This window comes from Malus domestica, chromosome 06 (assembly GCF_042453785.1).
Source record: "Malus domestica chromosome 06, GDT2T_hap1".
Lineage (NCBI taxonomy): Eukaryota > Viridiplantae > Streptophyta > Magnoliopsida > Rosales > Rosaceae > Malus > Malus domestica.
In genome coordinates this window covers 23,984,517-24,000,886 of record NC_091666.1, presented here as the reverse complement: position 1 = coordinate 24,000,886, position 16,370 = coordinate 23,984,517, and the positions used below count along the sequence as shown (strand labels likewise).

The window sequence follows — 16,370 nt, the reverse complement described above, 5'->3', positions numbered from 1 at the left end:
TTCGAGCCCGTTGTAATTTATGGCCGTAATTTCGAGTAGCTAGCGCTGTAAGCTCTTGACAATGATACTTCAGAAAGCTGCAATTTTGAGACTAAAGGAGCTAATACCAGAATATATATATATATATATATATATATATATATATATATATATCGATTGTAATTTACAATCCATTGAAATTGAGGTACTGAGGGAGCAAAACTGAAGCAAACCTCGAAGAATCTACACCTACACCTTGGCAAGAACAAAAGAGAAAATACAAAACTTATCCCTTCACTTGAAAACTAACCATATTTTACAATTTAATCGTCATCCTTACGCACTCCCGCAAGAGCTCCCGAGATGGGACATTATGTCATGAACCGAGAGTCTGATCATATTGCTGCCTGATGTTCTACAAACTTCCATACACTCCTGCAGATCTGCATCACAGGCTACCAGAACCCGTTCAAGGTCATCATCCACATATTTGATGTCGAATGTGCCCACTTCCAGTTTTAATCTCTTTGCCACTGCCTCTTTCAGCTCCACAATACCTGAACTCATCGACACACGAAACCTAATAATGTCCTCTTTATATGTCGCCTTTATGGTTACACTCTTCATTTCTTGCCTGCCCATGATATCTGGCATTGTGTTGGATTGCTTGGGAGCTGAATCTGAAAATGGAGGGTTTGTGTTACAAGCTTCTCGAACTTGCTCATCCATTATTGTGTCTGCCAAAGGACAGAGATTTCTCAAATCTTTTGAACTTCCAGCATCCTCTAATAGCATTCCTCTACATGGTTCCTCAGGTTCTGCCATCAGGAGAGCATCGGGTATTGAGCATGCAACTAATAAATTTGACTCCTCCGGTGTTCGAACTGCTGATTGAGGGGAGCCATTTACTTCAATACATTGTTCATGGATGAAAGGAACAAAGGGATAGTTTACCACGGCAATTCCATTTCCAGGACTACCTTGGCATGAACCATGAGAAGTAGGGGTACCAGCACTGGCCTCCCTTGAGCTGCTTCCTGTGTTGGATGTGTTTGAGCCTTTACCCCTGTCTCGCAGAAACCTGTTATGTTCTGGAACAAGTTCCTCGTGACTCAGTATCCGCCAATCTAACACATGATTGTCAATCCCAGCCTGGCCCTCTGTTCCTGGTGAAGTAGAGGTGGTTGAGTCTTTCTTTTCTCCAGAAACTTCACAAGGTTTAGAGCTTGGTGAACCTTGTTTATTAGAACCATTTAAATTATAAGGCTGAGAAATGGAGCCAGCAGCAACCGGACGTGGACTTGCAGTAAGAGGAGTTAAACCAAATGCTCCTTCAGCACCTTGAACTGATTCAATTACGCGTTGTAGCTTAGTGAGAGAATGGTTGACCTTCTTGATCTTGCGAGATGGCCAGCGGGAGATTCCATGATGCCTGCAGATGCGCTTCATTGTAGTGGGGCAAACTGCAAAACAATAATTTATTTCAGAACTTATCACAATTGCTACTGAAAACCAATCGATCCAACATTTTAGCCACAGATTTTAGCATCTGTTGACACAACATGAGCATAACTGCAGGAAACAGTATGATATACACGCGTAAGCATACCTCCAAGATTCTTTGCAGCATCTTTAAGACTCCCTGCAAAATATTGTTGGAGAACCTCTAGACTAATTGATTTCTCTGCTTTTCCACGCTTCTTCTCCGGTCTCTTTTTTATGTCTTTATTCTCTGGGAGAGAAATATTGTTTACTCCACCTTCATGAACAGAATTTCTCCCATCATTTACAACATCATATACTACCTTTAACTGTGGTTTCGATGAATCTAGTTGTGCCATCTCTTCTCTGTTAGGTAAGACAGGCCCTGGTGGTGATTCCACAGAATGGGGTATCAGTATACATTCAAGTCTTGTGGCAAGCCCGTTATTTGTAGAAGCTTGAACAATTTCAACTATTCCCTCCTCTTCAAGTACAATACCAGAAGCAACACTGAGACTCCGGAAATCATTCTTCATTATCGCCAATATGGAGCCCAACAAAGTTTGTTGTTCATGACCGTCCATGATACTTGGTGGCAGAAAAAATTCTAGAATATAATCATCATTTCCAGTATGAGTGCTCTGTAAGCAGATAGCAAAAGAGCTGGCTAAACCAAACATGCGCGCATAGTGTACTAAAGGGTACTCAGTTTTGCAGAATTGGGTAATGTCTCCACAGAAGCAAGCGTTACGGGATGAAAATGCCCTCCCAGCAACCCCTTGACCCTTTTGTAAGTGATGTTCAACGCAGGCATCTCGAAAACGCCACATATGAGCATCTATAATGTAGAATGCAACATCAGTTGTAGACATGCAGACCTGTTCCATGCAACTGCCATCAACGCTAGTACAGCTCTTCTTCAGGCCCCCGCCATAAGCCAAAACACTTCGATGCATACAGGGAACCCATGTCTGAGCAAGTGGTAATTTGTAAGTTTCGCATACCACTGTCAGTATCTTCAAGATTTCAGCCAATGCAATTTGGCGACCTTCATTGCATATTTGAATCTGGTTACAAGTGGCAAGCATATATCTGTGAGAACGAAGGAGGAAGAAATGAAAGAAAAGTTTCCTATTTATTTTCTTGTTTTCGTTAAGAAAACCATACTTAGGCACATATCGTTATTGCAGCTCACCTGCCTGCTTGGATGATCCAGTATCTCTGAACTTTTCAAGCTTACCGCCTGCAGGAGAACGAAATTATGTCACTGACAAATCTCTTGATGTTTGATATTAACTTAGGCAACTATATTGGTACATTTGATGGGCAGTGATTTCTGCACACTCTTTTTCACCTTTTGCACACCCCCTCTTAGTTCTGGTTGTTGATTCTCCTTTGCTTTATTCAAACAAATGGCTAAACAAAGGAGGGGTGTGCAAGAGGTGGAAAAAGGTATCCAAAATCATTTTCCTATTCCCATAACAAAAACCATCCGTCATGTACCATTTACCAAATAATTAGAGTAAACATCACACAAAATGCAAAATATATGCATAGAAAAGAAGAGAGTAACCCCCACCTCAAGTGCTTTGCAAACTTTATCAACCTCAGGACCACAGTTGATAATAGGAGAAGTCATTATGAGCTCAAGTACACCAGCACAAGACTGTCCAGAGGGCTCAAACACGGGCAAAGCTAAGGTTCCCTGAACATTGTAATGCTGAGCATGACCAAGCCGTGGATACTCTTTAATGGAGTAGTACTGAACATTTGGAGTCCATTCGGGCAATTTATGCTGGAAAACGCGGCCAGGAAGCCCAAGCATTCCATCACTCTCCCCACCCACAGAAAACATATACATCAGAGAGGCCATCCTATACTGATGAAGTCCAATACTATGTTGATCAAGTACAAACGGCTGCCCTGAAGTTGTGAGTACATACCGATTTCCGTCCTTTACTGGTACCCAAACCTGAGCTAGAACATGTTGGTCAGTCAATTCCTTGAGGTACCTAAGTGCTTGAGTGATCTTCTCTTTAAATAAACTATAACCATCTGAACTTTCAACAGGTTCCAGTCTGTTATCCTTGTTCTCTGTTGACCCTTGTGTTACGGAATTAGAATTACCTGTATTTTTGTGATATTGTAAAAGAGAAAACTCAAATGAGTGAACCTCTGACAGCTACTCTAGAACTGCAAAATGCTAAATGAACAATATCCTATTCGGTTTGTAACTGGATGGCACAAAGTAAGCCAATTAAAACTGCTTTAAATTCCTATACAAATTCTCAGGCCAAAAAGAAAAAAATTCCTAGACAATCTTGGAGTCTCTCAACTCTTTCTATTTAGAATCTTAGATGGCTGATTTCAAAACCACAGGATGTTCAGAACAGATAGATAGATTAAAGAATAAAAATCCCCAGTTCCAAAGAGACCAAAGTCTACAAATTTAAGGGCTCGTTTGGGACTACTTCTACAGGAAGCACTTTTGTTCAAAAGCAGTTGTATTATAAACATGTCGAAATTTTATCAAAACTCCAAGTGCTTGCTACCTAAAGAAGCACCTAGACTTCTCCAAAAAGCGCTTCTACGACGCATACACACTTTTAAGGTTATATGACAATCATAATTAGGCACTTTTAATTACCAGATAGTACTTTTAGCCCTTCCTGATAGAGCAGGAATGACAAAATGTAACCTTTTGAGTATAACAAGCTGTTTGGTTACCGAGAAACGAGCAAAGAAAACATTTTTTGACCAATAAAAGTGATTGTAGCTTAATTCTCACAGAAAACTATGATTTTTAGATACCAAGTCAATGTAATTAGTCTCTAATTAAAATCAAATTTCATACAAAACAGAGGAAAGCAATTGTTCAGCCAAGTCAAACACAGTAATTACACAAACTTCGAACAGATTTCTGGTTCAACAAAACCAAATTCAACAGTAATACAGCATAAACAGATTAACCCAGAAAACCAAAACCACAAGAACCTCAAAAACTTCCTACTCTCCAAAGAAAACTCACAGGAAACGAATTGAGAAGGGTCAGAGAGATCTTGACCAACATGCCCGGCGAGCTTATCTTCACCATCGACATCGCCGTCGGGGAAAGCCCACAAAGGGGTGCAGGGCTGGTCATTGGACGGCAACAAGAGCGGCGATGTGGGGTTCGAGAGGAAGTGATTCGGATCCAACGGCCAGAAAGCGTCGAGGTCGAGATCAAAGTCCATGAGAGCAGCCTCTCGTTCGTTCTTTGGCTTCGGCGGAATGGCTGGCGCTTGGGTATCGTCTTCAGGATCGGACATTTTCCGGGAAAGCGTTTGTTTTGTTTTTTTCCGGGAAAGTTGTAATCTTTACCGGAAAGAAAGACATGGTTTGTGGTAGAAAGAGAGGAGCATTATCAGCAATGGTAACAATTCGCAGCGTCTCAGTGTGATTCCATGGAATCCATGAGTTGTTTAATTTCTTTATTTGTTTTTTTATTCCAACTTGCAGTTGGGACCTTGGAGGCTTCAATAAAGTATTGGGAAAAAGATCTTCTGTTGCAATTAACCACCAATTTGGTCGACATGAGAACTGGGGAATAAAAAAGTCGCACATGGTGGCGGATTCGGCAACTCTTGACCGTTCATGCATAGTTAATACTCGTTTACTAAATTAAAACAGATAATATATTGACAGGTTAAACCATACTTTGATATTTTTTTATTTTTTTTTCTCTTTTTGATATGTCAAATTTTAAATTATAATAAACTTTAAACAAATAAAAAACGTAATCAATCAACAATCATTTATAATAAATGTTTAAACAAATAACAAAATTAATAATAAGTATTTGAAGGTGCTGTGAAATTTGACACAACCCTTCTTGTTACCAATCTATGTCATACTATACAGAAATTGGCATTTCGGTTGGAAATTAGCCTAAATTTATTCTTTAATAATCTCAGGCTAAAAAATTTAGGCCTGAAGGATTAGAACAGAAAAGCTGTAAGTTAAAACCTAAATTTTCAGCCTAAAAACGTTAAAAGACTTTCTCTCCCAGCTAACAAACGTTACAGGACTTAAGAAAGTGACGGATGATATCTATTTTTCCAGTGTTTTGTTTTGTTTTGTTTTTTTTATAGATTTATAGCCACATCGAGAATTGCTGCCCACTTCCACTTAATTCAACTCTTGCATTTCTTCTATTTGGGTTCACAGAAAATCATCTAATTTCTTTCATTTTAGTGCTCGTTAACTTCTGTTAAGTCTGTGAGGAATCATACTTTTTGACGCAGATGCATTCATCTATGCATTTATATCTAAATAAAGATTGATGCATTCTCAATTAGAAGTAAATTTGAGTTTGGCTTTGTTACCTAGGATCATAATAAATTCTTGACTAGGCTCACATGGTAGAGCCACTAAGGGACCATAGTGGTTCCGTGCCCATTCTAATCATTGTTTAAGAAATTTCTAGCGGCCTTAAGTTTGTAGTTGTAGAATTGTGAGACATGAGGAAGAAGATGAATTGTCCTCGTGAAGAAGTTGAGTCGAACGACGTCGTATCTTATATTTTTCTAAGAGTTTTGTTTGTTTTGTCTTTGTTGTTTAGTGACAATTAGGGATGGAATTTTAAAATCGACTTTAATGTTATTTCAGCAACCTAATCACCTATTATTTGCAGCCCTCCTCCTTGCCTTACTTTTTCTGTCAAACGATTAAAACTAGATTTCTTTGTATTTTCTTCCTATAATTTCAAAAAAATTTAGTTATTACCTTGCTCTTTACCTCCCACTTACTTGTAGTATACACTTCTTTTTATTCTCTTTATTAAATTTAAAAGGTCTTTCAGTTTTTTGAGATTACTTCAATTACTCATGTAATGAGTTTGAACTTTTTTCTCAATACATATATGTAAGACCCTCTCTCACAAAGAATTATGGCTCCACCACTAAAGCTCAATGTATTGAGACTATAGAGATTCAATCTTTTCATCTTATAATTCCTTGTAAGCCTAGATGGATAGGCAATTTTTGGATGTTAAAGTAAAAGTAAGAGTTTATTCTCTTCCGTTCTCTCAACTTGGGTATTATGTAGGAATCAATAAGTTATAGATTTATTATGACCCTAGGCAATAAAGTTAAACCCAAAATTACTCATAATACAATGCATTAATACGTATTTAGATATAAATGCATAGATTAATGCATCTTGCCCCATTGTATATGCATCACATTTACTTCTATTTTATATTAGTTTCCTTTCCTAAGCTCTTATATTAGTTTCTTGTGTCCTCCAACTTAACTATCCGTTACATGAGTGGTCCTTTCATCAAATTTGTCTTTTTATCCCATCAAATGTAAGGGTATAGTGGTCTTTTCATACAAAAAAGAAATCCAATTTCCTTATAAAAAAAAAAAGAGAAGATCTTGGCTCCTTAAGGTTAAGGAGGAGTTCCTCCTTACAATATTTCATGATCTATTCACAGAATTTTATACTTATTATTCGAACTGTTCATATTATAAATCACTATGTAAAGATCATTTATGTAAAAAATCAATTAAAACTAAGATAATTTAGTTAGTCCTTTAGGAGTTACAATTATAAGCACGAAGTTCAGTGAATAAGTCATGAGATATTTTAATAAGGAATTCATCCTCAATCCTTGAGGAACCAAGTTTTTCTCTTTAAAAACTTTATTTTATTTATTTTTTATTTTTTATGAAATTCCTATTTTATGCCTTAACTTAATGGAAAAGTTGATGGGGTTAACGAAAATTACTACTAATGCAACAAAAGACATAATTCGACATGAGAAACTATTAGTAGAGTTCAGGGAAGAAAACTAAACTCGTAGTACAAATTATGAACATTTGCTACAATTTAGCCTTCATATTTCTATACTCATATATTGAAAAAAAAAAATAGAGGTTTCACCATAGAGTTATTTGTCAACATGGTTTGGGATTGTGGTGCTTTAGAAAAAAAAACAGCTTATTAAAAAATCCAGAATGTTAAATGTGTTTGGTAAAACAAAAAAAATTGTTTCTTTTTTTTAAACTGTTGTCAATGAAAGTAGAAAATCAAAAGCAAGGTCTACCATGCTTCTAAAAAAAGTGTTTTTTTTTCTTTTCAAAGCATAGTAATCAATGTTTTTTTAATGAAATTTTCAAATAGCAAGTATACCCCCACATGTTTTACAAAATTACAATAATGTGCACCATAATTATGTTACCTTGTGCACCATAATAATAAACTTTAAATGAATAAAAAGCACAGTCAATCAACAATCACTTATAATAAATGTTTAAACAAATAACAAAATTAATAATAAGTATTTGAAGGTGCTGTGAATTTGACACAACCCCTCTTGTTGTCAATCCATGTCATACCATACAGAAATTGGCATTTCAGTTGGAAAACAGTTGTGTTGGCTTTTTTTTTTTTTTTTTAATGTTATTGTTGATGTAAACTTTTTGACATATCATTTGGAGATGCTCTTTGTAGCTAATAATTACTATATGAGTATGATCGATAACATAATTCTGGTGCACATTATAGTTTGGATAATATTTCTCTCTTATGTGACATCATTTCACTATCTAAATTTTCATAATTGGAATTGTTAGATATCATTATTTAAGAATCATTATATAAAAACTCAGTTCATTTAAAGACTGTATTCATTGACGTGAATTGAATAAAACTGATTGTTCATTACTTGTTATCATAATTATCAATTTACACATGTAGATGACTAAGTATTGTCTTTCTAGTCTTTACAACAAGATACATGTTTGGTGTCTTATTTAGTGCTTTACATATTCTTTCAACTCTTAAATAATTTGGAGAACAAAAATAGAATTCTTGCTGTTTTAAGCTGTATTTTTAGTACGTATTTAATTTTCATCTGAATCACGACAATGATATAAGTTTTATGAATCTACTTTGTCAATCATATGAGTTTGAGTAAAATTTAATCTTAACGTGTTATAATTTAAATAAGTTCATGTTGATGTGCTATCACATTAATAATTTTTTCCCAAAAAAGAAACAAAAGGAGGTGTGAAAAAGTAAGTGGCCACAACCTATAAGGCAATTAATTTAAAGTTAATCCCAATTTTGGCTAATGACATGATGATCCCAAGTTCCCAACTCTTGTTGTTTTGTTTAAACAAAGTGACAAACTTTTCAGAAAAAAAAAGAAAAAGCTAATAGATTAGTGAATAATGACTAGGGCAGTCTCTTAAACAAAGGAGTTGTTAGCTTCCCAAAATGTTAATTAGCTTTCGTAATGATATGGATTAAGCTTCTTTAATTATTAAGAATGGCAATGCTGGTTGGTTTTAGTTTGATTATCTGGAAGTTGATGTTCAAATTATAGAATAATACAGTTGTTTATTTGGACATCATCGATTAAAATATAGGTTATTTTTGTATATAATTGGATACATTAGAGAAGACGACAAATCCAATTGCATCCACTAATATATTGATTACTAAGATGTCACTAATTTGGTAGCACAATACCATACGTTTTACTTTTTCTTCAACTTTTTTTTTTTTAAACAAACGAAAATATTATAACTAAAGGAAAAGATGAGAGTTTAGAAAAGTGGACGGGAGATTAAAAAACTAATTCAGAAAATAGTTGTTATATGATCACAAGGTGTCACTACGTTGTGTTTTATAAAACAGATTGATAGATAAACGTAGTTTAAAGTATAATATTAAAAGATAAATTACGTGTAAAAAACCAATGGAACAATAACATCACATGACGATGAGACTATGACTTCCCGCTGTTGCCCTTTTGTGCAATCGAAATGAACGATTCCGGTTGGCTTACATGGATCCACTTGTGCACTTGTCACCCAGCAAGTTGCGTTTGTTGGCCGGTGCGTATAAGATCCTGTTGTGGCTTGTGGAAATCACGGTGCACAACGCCGCGTATCTTATCTATATTTGGACCCCAAATAAGCGGCAGCGTCGTGGGATGAGATTTTACCAAAAGTTTACATTCGATTCTTGACAACACTTGTTCATGCCAATATATTGTACGAGGGTTGCTGGCTACCTTTCCCTTTTGCCTCTCCCAACTTGCCTTCCCCACTCATTTCTTGACACATTCAGAAGGATCGATGTCCGCAAACGAAAAAACAAGAAACTGATTTCAATTCATTCGTAAAAATAGCTGTGTTAACAATAATTTATGTACATATCATCAATCTGCAGGTAATGTTAGTTTTTGTCGCAAAATTAAACCGCCAACTACAGGTCAAGAACAAGAACAAAAGGGGCGCGTTAGGACAGCAAGACAAACGAACGACGAGATGCAGCTGCATCCAGGAGCACCTCAGAAAAATATAATTGAGATCCCCATCGTAAAGCATCCAGCCGCAACCCAAGGGCTCAGGCGTTCACCTGTTTCACGTACCGAAAAAATTAATCCACCACACAAATGGACTAGACAATTGAAACTGTTTGAGGAGCACGACAACAACAAAAAAAATAAAAAGAACCTTATTAACATACCTATTCTAGCCGCCTTCCAGAAAAATCCCCGAAATCTGCCAAGACGAGGAACAAAATCAGAACACGGCTTGATCTTGAAGGTTGACATATCATATAAAGACATGGACGCGTGAAGGAAAGTAAAACACAAACATCATTGATTGGAGGAAAAATACATAAATGTCGGAATCAAATAAGTAGATCCAATGCAAGTACACCTAACTACACAATTCTTGCGGCAACTTTTAGAAATCATAGTCCAAATACCAAACATCTAGCGCGTGCGCATCCAGTTTGCAAAACCACGTTGAAGGGAAGCAAACTTTAGACCTATCCTCATCCTAACCCCTTACCCCTCGCTCGTTACTTGGGCTAACCGCAAGGGCTTAACAAATCACAACCCTTTTGTTTTTAAGCAATTCTACTCTAAACCGATGCTGAACGCAACACCCGGGCAGGATTAACATTTACATTAAGTGGAAGCCTTTAAGGGAAGCGATAAAAATGGGAATTAGTTGTGGGGTCCACATTATATCGAACTTTAACGATCCGAACCTCTATTTTTCAAGTTGTACCTCATCCTTGCAAAATATTAGCCAAATCGGAAATATTTAAAACATCTAATTGGGATTAAAGAAATGAACGAATACTTTGTTATATAAGAAACAATGAAATTTGATCTTGATAATTAAATAAGCAAATGATTTCAGATTGAATTGAATTTTTGCAATGATGATCTATGAATAAAGACTAACAAATAGACAGTTCGGATCGTTGAAATTCGATGTGGAGTGGGCCCCATACCTAATCCTCATTTAAAAAAAAAATTGGGGATCCGGGCTGCACATTAAGTTTTCTTAACCTCAAGTAACAGTGTGCATAGGCAATATTGATTAAATGTTGAAAAATGCTTCAATGCATACAATTGGATTATGCTAAACTTTCTTTAGACACACACTAATCAAAGCATTAAATTAAATTACAATGAATAAAAACACACATATTTACAAAATTAGAGAAGCCATGGGAAGTGAGACCACTGACCCGCTTTTTAGCTCCAGGACGGCCGGAAACTGCATCTTCACGAAGGTGCACGTGCAAATCACGAGCAGCACCACCGTCAAGAACGAATTGAAGTTGAAAAGCGCCGACTGCATACCATAACCAAAAAACCCAAATCAAAAATCCCAATTTGTAATCATAAACACAAAATTTCAATCAAATTAGAGAACATCGATAAGAAAATTCACCGACTATTACCATGTTTCGATTCCGAGTCTTCGATTTCGTACGGATCTACGAGAAAGATCGGAGATCTGAGCAAAACTGAAGATTTCCGAGAGAGCTCAGCGCTTCCAATTTGAAAGAGAACACATAAAAAGCTGAAGCAGTTTAAACGACGAGTCGTTTGTACTGAGGTCATCCAAATTTACTGAAGTACCCATGTACTTGGTTTAAATTACGAAGCTGAGCACCGCCAATTCGAAAATTTTGGCTGCGAGTCCCCCGCCATAAGAAAACCAAACGCTTTCTTTTGATTCGATCATTTTCTGAAAATCTCGGTCGCTCTCTCTCGGAGGACACTGAGAGTGAGAAGGCGGCAGTGATGGCGGAGGTGAAGCGGTGGAGCGTGACCTACACGAAGCACATGAAGCAGAAGCGCAAGGTCTACCAGGACGGCTCCTTAGAGCTCAACGCCTCCACCAATAAGGTAACTTAATTCGCAATTTCTCTGAATTAATCCCATTTAAACCGGAATTCTGTGATTAATTTTCCACTCCGGTGTGCAGATGTTGCTGTTTGACGACTGTGAGAAGCTCTTGGAGTGCAGGATCTTGAAGAAAGACGAACAAGTCAGCTGCGGCGAAACTCTCACGTTCAATTCTTTTCTCGTTGACGTGAACGAAGCCTTATCGGCTGACGGAGATCGAAAACCTGTACCTGGTTTCGATTCTCAAGCAAAAGATGAGAAGCGCCCAAAGCCGTTTGTGATTTCCAGTTCAGTTTCTAATCGCTAATTGTTATCTCAAGTCAGTTTTGTGCAATTTCATAGCATTGTACATTTTTTACTTGTGTAATTATAATCACCGACACCGGTTTTGTGATTTATACAGGGAATAAGCCACAGATAAGTATGAGTCCGTCGCAAAAGATTATCAGAGGTTAGTGTAACGCTTTGCTTATTGTGATCTGATTTCATATAGAAAACTACCGCAAACTGGTTTGAGCTATTGTCACAAGAATATAAGGAATGTTGTGTAACAGCGGTAACTGATGAAGCGTTGTATTCAGTTCTAGTTGTTGTTTTCGAGCATTAACCTTTTTCAATGCGTCCAGTGTTTCTGTGTCTTTGCCATTTGGTATTGATTGTGTTACAATCAAAGCCATTCTGTGAGCTTGTTGAGTTTACAACGTGACACACATGTAACACGTTTATTCACATTTTAGAGTTTAAGAGTAGGGGACTACACAAGTATGGCGCAGGACAGAGTAGTCCAGAAACGACGAATACTACCAAAACAGGTTAGTTTGTGAGTTAGTAGCTTTATTTATACAAATGCAATTTTAACTATAAAATGTTGAAGTATAACATCATTTTGTTAGTTCTGCACTGTCAGATGTTTACTAGCATTTATCTGGGGTTTCTTTTCTTGCTTCACATTTGACATACATATTAATTTCGTTACAATGAAGAGTGGCAGGTTTTGTACACGACCCAACTAACTCAAAGGGCCAAGAAGTATCATGACGGTTTCTTACAGTTTTCGACTTCTGGGTCTTATGGAAAGCAGGTTGAGTTACTACCTGTCTATTCTTCTTTGCAAGTCCCATTTATCTCAACGGATGGCCATTCAACCATCTTCGTTTTACTTTTTTAGTTATCAATCTCAAATTTTGCCCCTTAAATACTAAAGTCACTCAGTTATGTAAGTAGAATTTCTTTGTTGCCCTGTATGTGTGTGATTGCAAACGAATTTACCTAAGGAAAACTTGAGTATCCCAGGCTTTAGCTTTTATCTCTCTGTTGTTCAGATAATACTGTTAGATGCAAGCAGGAATCAAATAGACTGCAGGTTCCTTAAGAAAGATGAAGTGGTAGCTTCCGGTGAATCAATAAGATTTGATGCTCATTTAGTTGAAATTGGAGAACGTGAAGGAGATCGTAAACCTGTAGCAGTTTTGCATATAAGAGAAAACAAACATAATGTTGTCGCTGAGGCAGGAATAAACCTTGAACAGGGTAATGGTGTTATCACCAATAAAGGTGCTGGAAAAGGTTAGTAAGTGAAGGGTTTTCTCTTTTAAATTGAACTTTTGCATCTCTAAAGTGACTGCTTAAAGTTTTTTTCTCCATTGATCCTATCTTACCCACCCCTAATGATATGGTCTCAGGCTGACAACTCCTTTTGTTTTCCTGTTCTAACATAGAATGGAAGGTCCTCTACACTACACAAATAACTCAAAAGGCCAAAAAGTACCATGATGGTTTTTTAAAGCTCGCAATGTGTGGCTCCCAAAGGAGGCAGGTATATATATTTTGAAACTATTGATGTTTACACAATGTTATCATCTTGTCCTCACACCCAACTATGTATGATATATTTGATTGTCAAAGTTGATTTTGTTTTCATTGCTGGTTTCACTTTCTACCAAATTTGATGAATACCTGTTCTGTCGTGGTTGTTGGTTTCATATCTATGAGCCGTATCTACTGAATCTGATGCGTCACATGGTCCCGTCCATTCCTTGCTTGGAATCACACATCCTTTCAGAGTCACATCATTTCATGGGCTAATGAATTCAAACTAGCTTCTAACTTTCTGTATCATTATACACATGTCAGGTTAGTTTGTTTAGTGAAGATAAAACCATGCTGAGTAGTAAGCACATCAATTTGTCTGAAGATATAAGACAAGGTTGTATGTTTGAGCTACCAAAATATCTGGTGGAGGTCGGTGAACCTTATGCAAGTTCTGGAGGTATGGTGCTGTTCTGATACGAGTTTAGACATTGATGCTTGCTTAGGTCTTGATCATGTCTCCTGCATTTGTTTTGGCCAGAGGGTGAAGGAAAGTCTGACGACAAAGATTGTTTGAAGAAAGCTTCAAACTCAAATCATAGCATCTCCAGTGTTGAGGAAACAAAACCTGGGAGGGCAGTCCCTACAAACAAGCCTTTGCGTGACGGTGAGTCTAGGGTTACCCGGGGAATCACTTACAGCAAGTTTATTGATTGTATTGACTTCAAAGATTGTCTTTCTTTTTCTTTATACTGAGGCACCTGGGCTAGGCGTGAGAAATTTTGATGTGTACGTGTGTGTTTGCCTTTACTACTTAATAGATTTCTGATTATTAATCTGTTTCCATCTATGCAGCCCATCAGATTTTGTGCATTCTCCAAAAACCTATGGCTCAGGAGAGCAAAATTTCCAGTCATGATATTAACAGCGCGGCTAGGCCAGTTACCACCGCTAAGGGGTCACATGTTTCAGATGCTATAATATTGGATTCCTCTGAAGCTGATCAACCGTCACAACCACATAGAATAGCTGTGAAAATAGAACCGAGTGAAAAGATGGACACTGGAAAACCCCCTGATCTTACGTCTTTCAAAGGCAAGTTTCACCCGAACATTTTAAATTTGCACCACCATTAACTGTTATATTTTCTGAAATTAGGTTTTCATTAATTAATTATGTGGAAATTCAATTTGAATCGGAGTATAGTCTATGCAGGCAAATCCGGTGGTAGTGGCGGGCGAGTTGCTGAGGGAGCCGACATCAGAAAAGACCAGGTTGGCTGTTGTTCCATAGTATCTATGTAGAATGTATTGTCACTTTTTTCTGCTGGTGCTATTCCAATTTAAATTATCTGCAGTTCTTATCAGCCACCAAATTAGAGGAGGAATTAATTAGAACTATTAGGATTTATGTAGTTGAACCCATTCCACGGTGAAGAATTTATGACCGTGGCTATATCTCTTGAAATTTAGGAAGACAACATGAGTTGCAACGCTATCCTTTATTTATTTGATTTCTTGTTTTTACAATGCATTTCACTCTTTTAGCAACCATCGGTAAACTTATGTAGCTTTGATACGATGTACTGTGTTTGCAATTGTTTCAAGCAGCAATATTCAGGCAATGTGGAAGCTGACACTAAACAGCGTGACAGAGCATACACTTCTGAGAAATCAAGTCTCAGTTCTTGTGCTTCTCATGATGCTGCTGATGAGAAAAGACCTCGTTTTGAGGAGCCTGTTTTGGAGCAAATCGAAGTATTCCCAAGTTTCGATCTTGGATTTTAAACAACTTTACCCAAGTTTCGTTCTTCTAATCAATCGCTGTATGCCCAAGAAAAGCTCGTCAACGTATATTTTCAGTTGTAATTTGTATGTATGGAAGAAACTTTATTTTGGATAAACCATGTTCGGATGCAATTCTTGTGAACTGAAATGCTCACGGTGAAGATTGTGGGGAGTGTAATGCAGAGCAGCAGAAGACTTTTCACTGCATTAGAACATGCAACACATGTGACTAAGAGCATTCACTCATGCACTGCGTTTTTGTGTTTGAAAACTCTGAATCTCTTCTCCCCCAATATCGGTTGTATTAAAAAAAAAAAAAAAATTAAACAATACAAGATGCTGACATTCCACTCAGGAAAAAAGTGAGAGTGAGACTGTGAGAGACTTCTGCTTATGGGTTTATTAGGGAATTGGCAAAATCAGTACTAAATTGTGAAAGCTGATTATCAACTAGGTTTCTAATTATTTGTTGTTAAACTACTTATAACATCAAAAGAGCGTGTTGTTAATATGAGCAAACGGCATAGTTGATCAAGGATACATGATAAATATACCCACATATTATAACATGAGTAAATTAGTAATACTACGTGGCAGTGTGACAGTTAAATCAAAAAATTACTTTCATGCAACGGGTTTCTTTAGGAACTTAGTGCAAAATGAGGAAAAGAAAATGTTAATAAATCAATTAAAACAAGCCACTTGTCATCCGCGTGGTGGTTTGATTAACTTCAAACATTGGACCCCCAAAATTGATGGGAATAGGGTGAATAAATTTTATCTGACATCTAGGGTGGAGTGATTGCAGTGCTTCGCTTGCTTGGCTGAAGAAAGTTAAATGTGGGCATAAACAGATCGTGCATTTTTAGCTCATCAAACATTTAATCCAGTGCTTCAATCTTATCATGTATTACCTTTCGACCCAACTACTTTGCCCTCTAAACTATGATGATACCCTTTTTAACATTTTGATATAGATGATATTCTGTTTTCTGATTAATCTGACATACTCGTGACAATGTGACAACTTTTTATTAAACCACCATACCAGTCCGATCATGTAATACTTCTATCACGCTTCTATTTTAAACTATCTAAAT

At 36.9% G+C, this 16,370-nt stretch overlaps 3 protein-coding genes across 3 annotated transcripts; 1 reads left to right on the top strand and 2 right to left on the bottom strand.

Annotated features, from left to right (window-relative positions):
* Positions 1-68: 68 nt before the first annotated feature.
* LOC103400668 (protein NLP6) lies at positions 69-5,013 on the bottom strand. Its single transcript, XM_008339336.4, has 5 exons — positions 4,490-5,013; positions 3,041-3,588; positions 2,657-2,704; positions 1,589-2,528; positions 69-1,442 (listed from the first exon to the last, which is right to left on the bottom strand). The coding sequence occupies exons 1-5, from the start codon at positions 4,767-4,769 to the stop codon at positions 316-318; spliced, it is 2,943 nt and encodes a 980-aa protein (XP_008337558.3). The 5' UTR covers positions 4,770-5,013; the 3' UTR covers positions 69-315.
* A 4,594-nt stretch (positions 5,014-9,607) lies between these two features.
* LOC114825329 (uncharacterized) lies at positions 9,608-11,361 on the bottom strand. Its single transcript, XM_029103732.2, has 4 exons — positions 11,224-11,361; positions 11,008-11,114; positions 9,985-10,019; positions 9,608-9,873 (listed from the first exon to the last, which is right to left on the bottom strand). Exons 1-4 carry the CDS (start codon positions 11,224-11,226, stop codon positions 9,806-9,808), a joined length of 213 nt encoding a protein of 70 aa, XP_028959565.1. The 5' UTR covers positions 11,227-11,361; the 3' UTR covers positions 9,608-9,805.
* A 74-nt stretch (positions 11,362-11,435) lies between these two features.
* On the top strand, positions 11,436-15,477 carry LOC114825328 (uncharacterized). Its single transcript, XM_029103730.2, has 12 exons — positions 11,436-11,674; positions 11,754-11,961; positions 12,078-12,125; positions 12,412-12,486; positions 12,658-12,755; positions 12,997-13,240; positions 13,393-13,490; positions 13,808-13,943; positions 14,025-14,150; positions 14,339-14,578; positions 14,699-14,757; positions 15,094-15,477. Exons 1-12 carry the CDS (start codon positions 11,570-11,572, stop codon positions 15,268-15,270), a joined length of 1,614 nt encoding a protein of 537 aa, XP_028959563.2. The 5' UTR covers positions 11,436-11,569; the 3' UTR covers positions 15,271-15,477.
* The last annotated feature ends 893 nt before the right edge of the window (positions 15,478-16,370 follow it).

Excerpts from the sequence above, each read along its gene's own strand:
- LOC103400668 (XM_008339336.4), bottom strand. The coding sequence starts at position 4,769 with ATGTCCGATCCTGAAGACGATACCCAAGCGCCAGCCATTCCGCCGAAG. Across the intron at positions 3,589-4,489 it reads CCCTTCTCAATTCGTTTCCT|GTAATTCTAATTCCGTAACA; the intron begins GTGAGTTTTCTT and ends ACAAAAATACAG. Across the intron at positions 2,529-2,656 it reads TGGATCATCCAAGCAGGCAG|ATTCAAATATGCAATGAAGG; the intron begins GTGAGCTGCAAT and ends ACTTGTAACCAG.
- LOC114825329 (XM_029103732.2), bottom strand. Across the intron at positions 10,020-11,007 it reads GTCCTGGAGCTAAAAAGCGG|ATTTCGGGGATTTTTCTGGA; the intron begins GTCAGTGGTCTC and ends TCGTCTTGGCAG. Across the intron at positions 9,874-9,984 it reads CTGGAAGGCGGCTAGAATAG|GTGAACGCCTGAGCCCTTGG; the intron begins GTATGTTAATAA and ends TACGTGAAACAG.
- LOC114825328 (XM_029103730.2), top strand. The coding sequence starts at position 11,570 with ATGGCGGAGGTGAAGCGGTGGAGCGTGACCTACACGAAGCACATGAAG. Across the intron at positions 11,962-12,077 it reads AAAGCCGTTTGTGATTTCCA|GGAATAAGCCACAGATAAGT; the intron begins GTTCAGTTTCTA and ends TGATTTATACAG. Across the intron at positions 12,756-12,996 it reads CTGGGTCTTATGGAAAGCAG|ATAATACTGTTAGATGCAAG; the intron begins GTTGAGTTACTA and ends TCTGTTGTTCAG.